Below are 14,614 nucleotides of genomic sequence, written 5' to 3' on the forward strand. Positions count from 1 at the left end.
CAACCGGTTGGGCCAAAAGGCCAGTAGCTGAAACCGACCGCTCCTCAGTGTAAAGGTGGAATGGTTTTGAAGGGTCAGGCAAAGTTAGTATCGGCCCAGCGGTGAGACAGTCTCTTAACTTGGAAAACAGGTGGCGGACCGAAGAGGGATCAATGAGAGGACCCTGGGGAGTGTCCTTTGCCGCTTGGTATAAGGGGCGGGCCAAAATAGAAAAGTTTGGAATCCAGTGTCTAAAGAAGCCCGCCAACCCGAGGAAGGAAAGTATTTCATCTGCCGTCTGAGGGGGTTGGAGCTCTCGTAGGAGGCGGATACGGTCTCCGGTAAGAGATTTAGAGGTGGGGGTCAGGTGGATTCCCAGATAAGTGACCGAAGGGGTGCAGAGTTGTGCCTTAGAGGGTGTGACCCGATACCCTTTGCTCCCTAGGAAGTTAAGTAGGGAGGTGGTGTCATCCTGGGAGATGGTGAGGGCAGGGCTCCAGAGGAGGAGGTCGTCTACATATTGTAGTAAGGTACTAGCCTTAAGGAGGCATTGCTGTAAATCCGCAGCCAAGGCCTGACCAAAAATATGGGGGCTGTCCCGGAACCCCTGGGGTGAGACAGTCCAGGTTAATTGTTCAGAGGTATGTGTGTCTGGGTCTTCCCAGGTGAAGGCGAAAAGAAAGTAGGAATCGGGGTGTAGGGCAATAGTAAAAAAGGCATCCTTCAGGTCCAACACCATACAGTGAGTGGTGCTTGGAGGGATATGGGATAGCAGGGTATAAGGGTTAGGAACCACTGGATGGAGAGGGACTATTGCCTCATTAATGAGTCGGAGGTCCTGAACCAATCGATAAGCTCCGGAGGGTTTACAGACCGGCAGGATGGGGGAGTTACAGGGAGAGCTTATGGGAATCAGAAGTCCCTGACGCTTTAGTCGTTCTATGATCGGTTTGAGGCCGAGGTGATGGAGGAGGGAGATAGGGAACTGGGGTCTAGAGGGGAACTTGGAACCGTCCTTGAGTTTTATTTTGACGGGAGGGTGGTGGGAGTCCACTACAGGTTCCGAGGTATCCCATACTTGGGGGTTCACGAAGGGTAGGAGAAGATGGAGTGGAGAGATATAGGACGAGACGAGCTGAGGGTGAGGAGGGAGGAGAGGGGGACAAATGAATAGTTGCCCCTAGCTTTTGGAGGATATCCCTACCCGGCAGGGGCACTGGGCATGAGGGAATCACCAGGAATGAGTGAGAGAAGGGGAACCCATCCAGGCTACAAGTAAGGGGAGGTGTGGCCCTAGGAGTGGAGGGGTTCCCGTCGATCCCCATAACAGCGACTGGTGAGGGTCGAGTAGGTCCCGCGTAGGAAGGCAGAACAGAATAGGCAGCCCCCGTATCCAGCAGAAAGGAGATGGACTTGCCCGCTACCTGGAGCATGGCCCTGGGCTCGGCCTGGGTGAGAGGGGCGGCCGAGCCTGGGCTCCGTCAGTCTCCTCCAGCCCGAGCAGTTGGAAGCCTGGACTCACCGTCTGGGTCTTCCCCCGCGTTGAGGCGCCGAGGATTCCCTGAAGCTAGGGCAGTCGGATTTCCAGTGGCCCATCAAATGGCAGAGAGGGCATGGTCGGGTTGGTGCCCTCGGGGTGGGGCACTGACGGGCCCAATGGCCTTCAGCCCCGCCTTTGAAGCAGGCCCCGGAGGGGTGCGGGTGGGTCCCCCTCTCTGCTGGCTCCTGGAGCCGCGGCCGCAGGGCTGCTACCAAGGCCTGGGTTTGTAGCTGAACCTTCTGCTGGAGTCTGGCCTGTCGCTTCAGCTCTGCGGCTTCCTCACGGGAGTTAAAGACCTTAAATGCCATTCTCACTAGGTCAGAAATGGGGGTCTGAGGGCCTTCCTCGACTTTCCTTAATTTTTTGCGGATATCTGGGGCTGACTGAGAGATAAAATGTGTGGCTAGAACCGTGGCCCCCGCGGGACAGGCCGGGTCCAAGCGAGTGTACTGAATTAATGCGTCGGTCAGCCGGTTAAGGAATATAGCCGGGTTTTCGTCAGGGGCCTGTATGATTTCCCTGATCTTGTCATAATTTACGGCCTTATTAGAGGCCGCCCGCACGCCAGCGATGGGACATCGGACCACGTGGTCGCGGCGCCGGCGGCCATCTTGACCGTCTTGGTAATCCCGGCCTGGCTCTACGGGGACCGCCTGAGCGCCGACCGGCATTGTGGCGTCGGTCAGGTGGACCTGATCAGCGTGTCCCCGGGCAGCAGCCTGGATACGTTCCCTCTCCTCAATGGTGAGGGTGGTGGTCTGGATGACATGTAAGTCATGCCAGGTTAGGTCATAGGCCTGCGCCAAGTATTGGAATTCCTTGATGTAGTTGTCGGGATTGGCCGAAAAGGAACCTAAGCGTTTTTCTATTTGGGATAGGTCTTGTAGAGAAAAGGGCGCATGGACTCGGACAACCCCTTCAGCCCCTGCAACCTCCCTCAAGGGGCAGACCAGGTCTGGGGAAGAGTTTTTGGATCTGGTACGGGCAGAGATAGGAGGGGAAGGGAGGGGGCTGGAAGGTGGTTGAGGTTCTGGGGCTGGGAGGAGAGGAACGGTTGGAGAGGGTACGCTCGAGGCTGGGCCTGGGCCTGGAGTGTCGGAGATTGAGGAAGGAGTCGGGGACACAGGTTGTTGGGGAGCGGGTTGGTAGGGAGGAGGAGACAGGTGTGGGGCCCTTACAGGGGGCCTGGAGAGATCTTCAGGAGGCTCGGCGAGGGGGGATGGAGGGGCCAAGTTGGAGTCTCTAGAGGTGGAGTGGGGAAGAGTCCGCGGGGGAGAGCGGGCGAGGAGTACCTGAGAGGTTGAGCAGCTAGAGCAGAGTTCTGGTCTGGAGCGCAGGGTCCAGAAAGCCTGGACATAGGGCACCTCAGACCATTTGCCTTGGCGTCTACAGAGATTATCAAGGTCCGTAAGTATCTGATAATCAAAAGTGCCTTCAGGTGGCCATTGTGATTGGTTATTCAGCCGATATTGAGGCCAAGCGACGGTACAGTAATGGATAAGGCATTGCCTTCGTAAGTCCTGGTCTAACTCCAGAGTTCGGAGATTAGCCAGTAGGCATCCTAAAGGCGTTTTGGAATCGAATTTGGTCTCCTTTACTCCCCGGAACCGCGGAGCCACCAGGTGGCGGAGGAGGGTTTGCCCTGACACGGCCGCGATTAGGACAGGGCGCCCCGGGAGAGGGTCGGAAACCAGGGAACACTCACCGCAAGGAGTCCGGTGACCCCAGCAGAGAAAGAGAGCGGAGTCCCAGTCCGACGGAGGAGGAGAGAGCCTCCGTGCTGTTGCAGGGGCTCGATCTCCTCCCGGGTTTCGGCACCAAATGTTAAGTTTTTTAGTAACTGGATGGAAATGAGACCGCCAAGGCAGGCGAGGGTCCAAGAACAGATTTTATTGCAGGCACCCTCGGGCGAGGTTCCACGACTCACGGGGGAAAGAGAGTGAGTCGAGGAAGTCGCGCCAAGACAAGGTGGTCGGGGGCTTACATAACGTTGTAAGGCAGAACGGTTTCCTATTGGTTGGCTCATATGCAAAGCAAGGATTGCAATCCAACCAGAGTGACCCTCGCTATGCAAAGGAAGGATTGCAATTCGACCAGTCAAAGGTGACTTCCTCCTCTGGGGTTTGAAGGGCATTGGGTTCGGTTGGGGAAGTCCAAAGGAGAGGTGTAAGGGTCTGCTCAAGCTGTCAGTAGGTCATTGGTCCATTGGCGTCCCAAGTGGAGGTGGTGACAGGAACCTCAGCCATTTTGGCGTATCCGCCATCTTGAGGAGTTTCCCTTCCCGCCTGGCCCCAACAACAAATATAGGATCAACTTGTGAGTACTCCTTCGCAAATTGGTTTGCTTATTTCCTAGTCCTAATTCTAAGATTCATTTGTGTCGATGTATATGGCTATGAGACAGTCATTTCTGTTGCTATTTAGTAATCCAAGGTAAGATGCATTATTTTTTTATTCTTATTACTACTGATAGACATTTTGATTGCTACTGTATCTTTTCTCATTCCTTTTTTTTTTTAATTTTTATTTATTTATGATAGTAACAGAGGGAGAGAGAGAGAGAGGCAGAGACACAGGCAGAGGGAGAAGCAGGCTCCATGCACCGAGAGCCCGACGTGGGATTCGATCCTGGGTCTCCAGGATCGCGCCCTGGGCCAAAGGCAGGCGCCAAACCGCTGTGCCACCCAGGGATCCCTCTTATTCCTATTTTGAACAGTACTTCTACATGTCTCTTGGTGCACTCCTATAAGGGTTTCTTGTGAGTAGTGGCCTTCATTTTTGCCCTTATATTCCTCTCTGTGTTTATGTCCTGACCCATTACGCACACATATATTTATCCTGATTTTTGGGGAGGCACCTTGGCATTTTCTATACTACTCTATTTCACTTTAATTAGTTAATTAAGTTTTAAAGATTTGTTTATTTGACAGAGAGAGGGCATGCAAGCAGGGGGAGCAGCAGAGGGAGATGGAGAAGCAGGCTCCCCGCTGAGCAGGGTACCCTATGCAGGACTCCATCTCAGGACCCTGGGATCCTGACCTGAGCCTAAATCAAAAGTCGGATACTTAACCAAACTCGGACACTTAACCGAAGTCAGATGTTTAACTGACTGAACCACCCAAGCTCCCCTCTATTTCATATATATATATATATTTTTTTAATATTTTCTTTATTTATTCATGGGGGGGCGGCGGGCGCAGAGACACAGGCAGAGGGAGAAGCAGGCTCCATGCAGGGACCCCTTGTGGGACTCCATCCCAGGTCTCCAGGATCACACCCTGGGCTGAAGGCGGCGCTAAACCATTGAGCCACCTGGGCTGCCCTCTATATTTTTTTTAAATATTTATTTTATTTATTTTATTTTATTTATTTTATTTATTTTATTTTATTTTATTTTATTTTAAAGATTTATTTATTTATTCATTCATTCCGAGAGAGAGAGAGAGAGAGAGAGAGAGGCAGAGACACAGGCAGAGGGAGAAGCAGGCTCCATGCAGGGAGCCCAGTGTGAGACTCGATCTTGGGACTCCTGCGCCAAAGGCAGATGCTCAACCGCTGAGACACCTAGGCATCTCTCTAGAATTATTTCTGTCAGTTTCTAGAATTATTTCCCCCTTTTGGGAGAAATAAATTCTGCCATGATATTTTTCTTTCTTTTTTTTTTTTTTTTTTAAGATTTTATTTATTTAAACATGACAGACACACAGAGAGGAAGGCAAAGACCTAGGCAGAAGGAGAAGCAGGCTCCAAGCAGGGAGCCCGATGTGGGACTTGATCCTGGGACTCCTGGGTCACGCCCTGACCCGAAGGCAGACAGATGCTCAATTGCTGAGCCACCCAGGCATCCCCTACCATGATATTTTTCTAAGAAATCTCTGTCCAATAAAAATAGGGGAAAAGAAACTAAGGAGAAAAGGATGGGTAATTTAAGCAGCCTAATCAAAAGGGAATAGGTTCAGGGTGCCTGGGTTCCCTCAATGGTTGAATGTCTGCCTTCGGCTCAGGTTGTGATCCTGGGGTCCTGGGATTGAGTCCCACAACATGCTCCCCACAGGAAGCCTGCTTCTTCCTCTATGTCTCTCTCTCTCTCTCTCTCTGTTTCTCATGAATAAATAAATACAATCTTTAAAAAAAGAGGGGGAATAGATTCAAAATTAGGAACCTGTTGAAGTTTATTAGAGACCCCTACTATTTGAAATATTTTAATATTCTGAGGCAGGGCTTGCTGTGTAGCAGTGGGGTTAAGCACTGCGTGTGTAGCTCTGGTATCAATAAGAACACAGAGAGATTCATTCCTAATCTGAAGACTTTTTTCTTCAACCTGAGTAAGAGGGAGGATTGGGAAAATCCTCTATAGTTCCCCGGAGCCCCATCATTGGGAATTAGGAGGCCGCTGGAAAGGCTAGAAAGGCTAGCTGGAGGGCTGATGGCGCTATAAGTTGGTAACAGTCTTTTTTCCAATGTTCTGGCTTTTTGCAATAACAGCAGAGATCATGAGGTTTTGCAGTTTTGTTTAGGGACTTCTATTTGCCGGAGTTAAAAATTCAGAATTTTAGTGGTCTCTCTTTTTAGGTGACTCATCTAGCATGCAGGTGAGCCGGTTTGCCAAATTAACTCAATCTGGAGTGGACACAGTTTCCCATTTCCCCCTGTCCTTCAACAAAAAGAAATTTCCTGGCTCAGCCCATTAATAAATATGGGGTTAAAGGCTTACCCAAGTGGATTCAACATCTAAAGGAAGACCAGAATTTTCTTTGAAAATCTGATGTAAAATAGTCATGAACAGGTTCCTCAGATTTTGTGTGCAAGTTTGAATTTTGTTCCAGTCAAAATTTGACTGGTTTGGAGAAAGCTACTGCAATTTTTCGGTGGAGGTTTTCAGCATGTGTTTTTAGTATTTTGCCAAAAAGTTAGGGGTTTGTTTTTCTAAATCCCATTTAGCATGCTCCCATGGGCAAATTTCATCCAATGTTTGGCTTGGCTGTCACTGGCAAGCATGTGGGCTAAGTGATAGAAATCTGAGAAACCGGGTTGGTAAGTTTGAATAACTGTGTTAAATTCTTCAGCAAACCTATGGGGGTCCTCAGTCACTTTAGGAAACTCTTTAACTATGGCTCACAATACAGCTTTAGTCCAGGGAACATAAGAAATTTGGGATTTGTTTGTCCCCCAGAAGCCTTTTTCTCTTTTCCTAATTGTTTGCCTCACTTAGTCTAGAAATTGTATTCAGCAGAGAGGCAATTTTAGATTCCTGATGACATTTGGAAGCTTCAAAATACCAATCAAAATAGGCATCCCATTCAGCTTTGACAACTTTAAACCTGTGGCTGTCCAATTTGGTTTGGAGAAAAATAAGTTCGTCCAGATTGAAAGTTCCCTATAATGGGCATCGGTGTTTGAAATTATTTTTGGTTAAGTCGGTCCATTTGCTTAGAAATGTGTACGAGGAACCACAGGTTGTTTTTTTTTTTTTTTTTTATAAAGTTGATTGGTCTATTTTCCTTTTTAAAGGTTTTATCTATTTGACAGAAAGGGAGAGAGAGCCAGAGAGCACAAGCAGGAGGAATGGCAGAGAGAGAGAGAGAGAAGCAGGCTCCCCACTGAGCAGGGAGCCCAACACAGGACTCAATTCCAGGACCTGAGATCATGACCTGAGTGGAAGGCAGGTGCTTAACTGACTGAGCCACCCAGGCACCCCGGGATCACAGTTTTTAAACATAAAACTGTCTGGAATCCAGAAGGGGGATGCCTCAAAACATTTTGCTGACTGGACCCCATTTCTTACAGTTGAGTTGGGTTTTTTTTAAGTATTCTCTACATCCCCCATGGGGTTTCGAACTCACAACCCTGAGATCAAGAATTACATGTTCTACTGATTGAATCAGTCAGGTGCCCCTTAGAGGTTTTTCTCTAGAGTGAAAAGAAAAATTCCTAAACTGCTACTTTAATAGGAATGGCCCATTTCCAAAAGGAATCAGGCCAAAGGCCAGCACAGTTCTGATAGGAACAGTACAATTCCAAAATGGAGTCAGACTAAAGGCCAAATGAGTACTCTCAGAAAAGACAGAGCCTTCAAATAGATCCCAAATAAAGGCCAGGGAGCTCAAAACGCAGAGTAGACTACTTAGCAATTCAGGAGAGACTTACTCACTCAGACTCCAGGATGGGCAGGAAAGCAGTGGGCTCAATGGGCTCTATAGGTACCAGCACCTGTTTGCTCACCATCCTTGGAGTTGGGGGTGGGGTGGTGTCCTCTCCAGATCCCACTTATGACACCATGTAATTTCATTAAACAGTTATTTTACCAACAAATATGGTTTTACTTGGGAATCACAAAAAATTGCCATTCTGGACAGGCAGGCTACAGTAAAAACCATAGGCTAGCTAGTACAACAAATAAAGGAATGAGAAATGTTATTTTATGGAGGAGGAGGAAACTAGGAAGAGTTATTTTGAACAAAAATCCACTGATGAAGAGCAAGATTTCAGGGTGATGATGTTTCTCATTGGCTGAGTTGCTGGAGCTGTTGATTTCTTGTAGGTGATGCAGTGAACGTCTTTTCTTTTTGGGGCCTATAATTGATGATCCTTGTGACTATTCTGTTGGGGTCTGTAATTGATCATTCTTCCTGTGATTGACATCAAGTGGTATGGCATAAGAGCTCCCCCTTCTGGCCTCCTGGCTTTATTTTAGTGAGATTTCCTTTTGTTAATTTTCATACCCTTGAAGATGACCTAAAACATCTCAAATTGCATAGGGAGCCAAAGGGGGTTAGTGAAGCTGCAGATGTTTGGTGTTCTTTTTTTTTCTTTTTAATAATAAATTTATTTTTTATTGGTGTTCAATTTGCCAACATACAGAATAACACCCAGTGTTCATCCCGTCAAGTGCCCCCCTAAGTACCCGCCACCCAGTCCCCCCACCCCCCACCCGCCTCCCCTTCCACCGACCCTAGTTCGTTTCCCAGAGTTAGGAGTCTTTCATGTTCTGTCTCCCTTTCTGATATTTCCTACCCATTTCTTCTCCCTTCCCCTCTATTCCCTTTCACTATTATTTATATTCCCCAAATGAATGAGACCATATAATGTTTGTCCTTCTCCGATTGACTTATTTCACTCAGCATAATACCCTCCAGTTCCATCCACGTCGAAGCAAACGGTGGGTATTTGTCGTTTCTAATGGCTGAGGAATATTCCATTGTATACATAGACCACATCTTCTTTATCCACTCATCTTTCGATGGACACCGAGGCTCCTTCCACAGTTTGGCTATTGTGGACATTGCTGCTAGATGTTTGGTGTTCTGCAGACAATTTCCTGTGAATATAGATTAGGATCTTACCTTGACACAAAAGCAAGAAAGGTGAATTCATTGAAGATATAAGGGAGAGACTCTTTAACACTTTATAACTATTTTTTAAAGTGTACAATTCTGGTGCATTAAGTACATTCACATAGTTGTGTAACCATCATCACTATCCATCTCCAGAATACTTTTCATTTTGAGAAACTAAAACTCTATCCATTAACACTAACTCCCTGCCCTCCCCAGCTCCTGGTGATCACTGTTCTACTTTCAGTCTCCATGATTTTGACTTTAAGTACCTCATGTCAGTGGAATAAAATAGTATTTGCCCTTTTGTGAATGACTGATTTCACTTAACATTTGGTGCTCAAGATTCATCCACATTGTCATGATTGTGGAGAATATGTCAGAATTTCCTTCCCTTTGAAGGCTGAATAATATTCCACTGTATGGGGGTGCTTGAGTAGCTCAGATGGTTGACCGTCTGCTTTTGGCTCAGGTCATGATGTCCAGGTCTAGAGTTTGAAACCTCCGTCAGTCTCCCAGCTCAGTGAGGAGTCTGCTTCTCCCTCTCCTATCCCTCCCCCTGCCTGTGATCTCTGTCTCTCTCAAATGAATAAATAAAATCTTTAAAAAAATATTCCACTGTATGTATCTACCACATTTTGTTATCAATTCATTACCCTTTGACAATTGGGCTATAATTAGAAGATTCTCGGTTCCTCTAAAAGCAAACAGTATGAAAAGAAAAATTGCTACTCCAAGCCATCAGACCAAGTAGATGAAATGAAGAGTACTTTCCACCTTATCTTTCTGGTTTTGCTCTTCAAATCTTTGGTTTATTCTAGTCATGTTGCTCTTCATTCTCTGCCCATTTACTATAATATGTAAATGGAAAATTGCTTTTATGTTAACCTTTTTTTAAGGTTTATTTATTTTTTTTTCTGAGTACGACATTATAGCTGGTTACAAATGGCTCACTCAATACCCAATCTTCAGAGAAAATCGATCACTATGCATGTTTCTATTCTGCTGTATATGCTGATTACTTTCTAATATTTCCCATTTCCTAGCCAAAACAGGTAAAACACCTTTTCAGAGACAAAAACATGGGGGAAAATGACTTTTTTGGAAGTTGATACAGTCAAAGACCTAAGGAACACCAGCTTAATTCATGTTATGATGTGGTTTGCATAAAAGGAAAATGCGTTTGGGGAAATTGGGCCCAACTTTGAGACCCCAGGTTGGCACTAGAGAGTACAAGAAAAGTTATATTTAGGTTTCCCTGCCAGGAGGAAAGTTTAATTGGCAATGATCAGCCAATCCACCTGGGCTGCCTCTCCTGTATTCCTCTTCTTTCTTTAGCTCAGAAGAAGGGACTCCTTATTTTCTACATCATCCAAATGTGGAGGATTTTTTTTTTTAAGATTTTATTTTTTATGTAATCTCTACACCCAGTATGGGGCTTGAACTCACAACCTCAAGATCAAGGGTCACGTGTTCTACCTACTGAGCCAGCCAGGTGCCCTCAAATGTGGAGGATTTAAGATGGTTACGCTCTTTGATATTCCTTACATCAAGAGATGTGGTCTGTTGCCCTTTCCTTGAGTCTGGGAGCTCTTTGCTATTGCTTAGACCTGTAGAATACAGCAAAAATGATGCTGTGCTCAGTAAGATAAGGCTATAAATCAATAAATAATTGTTTGGTTTAGGAATTTGTTCAGACCTATTTTTCTGGAGTTTGCAGGATGGGCTCTTGAACTAGGAATCTCATTGAGATTACTCGTCTGGGAAAACACATTCCTGTCAAATAGCAATTTTACTGACTGAGACTTGCTTTAAGATCCTTGCCTTGTATTCACTAATCCTAAAATTTACTCCAAGACGTTTGCCCAATCCCAAACAATCCCTATTTTTAAAAATAATTCAAAATGTAGGGGTGCCTGGGTAGCTCATTTGGTTGTGTCTGCATCCTGCTCAGGGTCCTGGGATGGAGCCCCACATGGGCTCCCTGCTCAGCAGGGAACCTACTTCTCACTCCACCCCTCCCCCCTGCTTATGTACTTGCTCTCTCTCTGTCTCTGTCTCTCAAATAAATAAATAAATAAATAAATAAATAAATAAAATATTTAAAAAGTATTTCAAAATTTATAATTTATTTAGTACATAAATATCAAGGAAATTACATTTAACATTTCTTTAAAATTAGAAGGATGTTATTTACTAAAGCTACTTACTATAGGGTGCCTCGGTGGCTCAGTTGGTTGGGAGTCTGACTCTCCATCTTTGCCCAGGTCTTGATCTTGGGGTTATGAGTTTGAGCTACATGTTGGGGGCTCTGTGCTGAGTGTGGAGCCTACTTTATTTATGTATTTTAAAGATTTTATTTATTTCTTTCCACAAGAGACACACAGAGAGAGGCAGAGACATAGGCAGAGGGAGAAGTAGGCTCCCATGGGGGCCCGATGTAGGACTTGATCCTGGGACCCCAGGATCATGCCCTGAGCCAAAAGCAGTTGCTCAACCACTGAGCCACCTAAAAAGCCCTGGAGCCTGCTTTTAAAAAAAAAAAGAAGGACAAGAACAAGAAGAAGAAGGACAAGAACAAGAAGAAGCTATATTACTAAAGAGGAAGTTCTATAGCCTTTTAAACTCATTGATAGCCAATACACTTAAGGAACTAAAAATGTCCTTTTAAAATTCAATTTTTCCGCTTTCTTGATAACATCTTTCTTGCTTGTTAGGTCTCACAGACTCCCAGTCACTCCTTATCTTGAAAGACCTGCTTGAACTACCCAAGCCCAGACCCCGACCCTATATACATTTCTGTTGGGCAGACTGAGGTAGGGCCTCTCCAAAATGGGTGACCTAAGGCTACTAGGTGGGGTCACCCTTCCACTAGATGTCACTACGGATAAGGTCCTGGAACTCCTCAAGCCACAAACAACTCACGACCTACCGAGACCCGCCTAAAAGAGGAAGAACACCAGAATCAGCCAAAAACAAGAGCATGCACCCTGCTTCACCCTATCACAAAAAACCTTATGTCCCTAAGCACCCAGAGTGCTTCATGTTAAAGCACTCTCGAACCTGGCGCTGCCTGGCTCTGCAGTCCCTAATTCTTCAGGCCGACCATGTAAAACCTAACAATTTCTTTCTTAAGATTATTTATTTATTTATTCTTGATAGAGAGAAGCGGAGACACAGGCAGAGAGAGAAGCAGGACTCCACACCAGGAGCCCGACGCAGGACTCGATCCCGGGACTCCAGGATCGCGCCCCGGGCCAAAGGCAGGCGCTGAACCACTGGGCCACCCAGGGTTCCCCCTGAACCTCACAATTTCCTTTCCTTGTCCCTCCATTCCGAGATCCTACCCGGATTGTCAAGGTTAGCGTTTTCCATTACTACAGCAAAAGCCTTACAGAGTTAATTGTGGTTGGTCGCAAGTTTTTCTGGTTGTCTTTTGAGGAGCTGCCAATCTCCTGGGTAAGTATTGCTCCATGAAGCCTGAGCTTGAGTTTTAGGTGTGTGTGTGTGTGTGTAAGTGTCCTGGGAAGGGACGGGGTAAAAGGAGTCGCAACGGCAGCTGGGAGTAACAAGGCTGGAAAGCCACTCCTCTGCTGTCCTCTCCTAGAATGTAAGCTGATGGGCACAGGCATTTTGTCTTCTCTGCTTTATCCTGCGAACAGTTTCTGGCACACACTTAATTGTTTTTTGGGGGGTTGTTGCTGTTGTTTTTGGCACACAGATAATTATTAAGTGTAAGAATGAGCACTAGAATGACTGTGTGACTGAAAACTTGAAAGACCAAGGAAAAGCCAGGGAGGGAGGGAGGAAAGGGGAAAAGCCGCAAGAAGGGCCTAGAAGACAGTTAGCGAGCCTGCGCCTTGCAGCCTTCGCAGCCTCCCAGCCTCCCAGCCGGCAGGGGCGCTGTGGGCGCTATGGGTCGCCCGAGCGGGCGGGGGCGGGGCCTGCGGGGGGCGGGGCCGCAGGCGCGCAGGGCAAGGCGGGAGCGGAGAGGCTGGAGAGGAGGCGCGAGAGGCCGTCTGAGAGGCCGCCTGAGGGGCCGCGGCTGTCCGCCTTGGTCAGGCCAGGTGAGTGCCTCGCGCCGAGGGCAGCGGCTGGGCCCCGCCTCGGTGCTTCCCTGTGCCGCTGACCACCTCCGGCAAGGAGAGCTGAGGGGGGCTGAGGAGTCCGGTGCTCAGAACCCGCGTTCCGGCTCCTCAGGGGCCTCAGTTTGCCCAGTTGAGAAGCGGCTGGTGGGCCCGCCGCGCTGCTGTGGGACGAGCCGGGCCGGCCCTGCCCCGGCTTCACTCTTCCTTCCGGGATTTACCGACGGGCAGATTAGGGGATTACCTCAGGCGTCTCGAGTCGGGCCGCGCGTGCGCCTGGGCGGGCCACCGCCCGGCGGGGTGACCCCGGGCGCGTCCCCTGACCTCTCTGTGCCCACTTTTTCTCATCCCCCAAGTGGGATAATCCTAGAACTTACCGTATAGGGTCTTTTGATGATTAAATGAGTTAATATGGATAAAGATTTAGAGCAGACACAGTCTCCTGTCGCACCATTTCCAAAGCGCCTCCACTTCCCCTGCCCGTTACCATATGTAGTTGTAAGTTTGCTTCAGGGATTATTTAATAACCGTTTTTGGCTGTTTAATGTTTGGTTAATTTTTTTTTTTTTTAAAGACTTTATTTACTTATTCATGAGAAACACAGGCAGAGGGAGAAGCAGGCTCCGTGCAGGGAGCCCCGTGTGGGACTCGATCCAGGGACCCCAGGATGCCGCCCTGGGCTGAAGGCGGGCGCCAAACCGCTGAGCCACCCAGGGATCCCATAATGTTCGTGGTTAATAAATTATTCCCGTTGAGGGCAGGGCCACGCGCTCACTTGCTCGCCCTATGTTCCCTGCACCAAGCTGGTTGCCTGAGTCGGGGAGTCTGAAGCCAGGGTTGCCCGGGCTGGGAGTACATACAGGGGTGATCAGGGTTGCACCTTCAGTCCGAAAGGCGCATTGGAGCGGGTCTGGCATGGTTGGGTCTTATTTGGGGAGCTCAGTGTCTGGGGAAAAAAATCAGTTAAGGTTAATGTTACTCTTGAAGGAAAGGTGCCTGGCTGGGTCAGGAGGAGGAGCATGTGACTCGACCTCAGGGATCCTGAGTTTGAGCCCCTGCTTTGGGTGTAGACAATACTTAAATAAACTTGAATTAAAAAAATGCGACTCATGAAGGAATTGAATCTTGAAAGCTCCAAACTGAGATTTCTGGGTTTTTTGGTTGGTTCGTTCGTTTTTTGGGGTCATCTCTGTATTTCAACTTTGTCCCAGTCCTAGGGGGCAGTAGGGTCCAAGAAGCTACCTATTTTGCAAGGTAAATGCCTGCTGCCTTGGATCGGCCATAATGGAGGAATGAGAGCAGACAAGAGGCTGCCTGCAATTCAGTGCTGGTTTTCTAATTCTGCTCTTAGTTAAGTGTTGACAACGCCATTGCGTTCTCACTACCCACTAGTGTGGGTAGTTTCTAGGGTGAGGTTTTATTTTGCTAGTTCCCGTGGCAAGGCTGACCTGTGGTATGACCCTGTTCAGGAGCTCCTGGTGGGAAAATTTGTTTCCTCCTTACATATTTGTCAATTGACAACTACAGAATTTTTTTTGTTATACTTCTAAGGAGTTGCAAAGGCTATCACGACCATCCTGTTCTGTGGTTTTCATGTGCGGTGTTTTAATCCTATTGGAGTAAAATCTAGAAATTGTAGATTTCACTCGTTTAGTTTATGGAAATTGTATTTATGGC

At 47.5% G+C, this 14,614-nt stretch overlaps 1 protein-coding gene across 1 annotated transcript in view; it reads left to right on the top strand.

The window, feature by feature from the left end:
* The first annotated feature begins 1,843 nt into the window (after nucleotides 1-1,843).
* Nucleotides 1,844-14,614, top strand: part of LOC112660202 (uncharacterized) — a 52,064-nt gene continuing 39,293 nt past the window's right edge. The window contains exons 1-2 of the mRNA XM_035714025.2: nucleotides 1,844-1,849; nucleotides 1,999-2,288. Coding sequence (XP_035569918.2) covers nucleotides 1,844-1,849; nucleotides 1,999-2,288 — 296 coding nt within the window. The remainder of the gene's footprint in view (nucleotides 1,850-1,998; nucleotides 2,289-14,614) is intronic.

This window comes from Canis lupus, chromosome 2 (assembly GCF_003254725.2).
Source record: "Canis lupus dingo isolate Sandy chromosome 2, ASM325472v2, whole genome shotgun sequence".
Taxonomy (NCBI): Eukaryota; Metazoa; Chordata; class Mammalia; order Carnivora; family Canidae; genus Canis; species Canis lupus.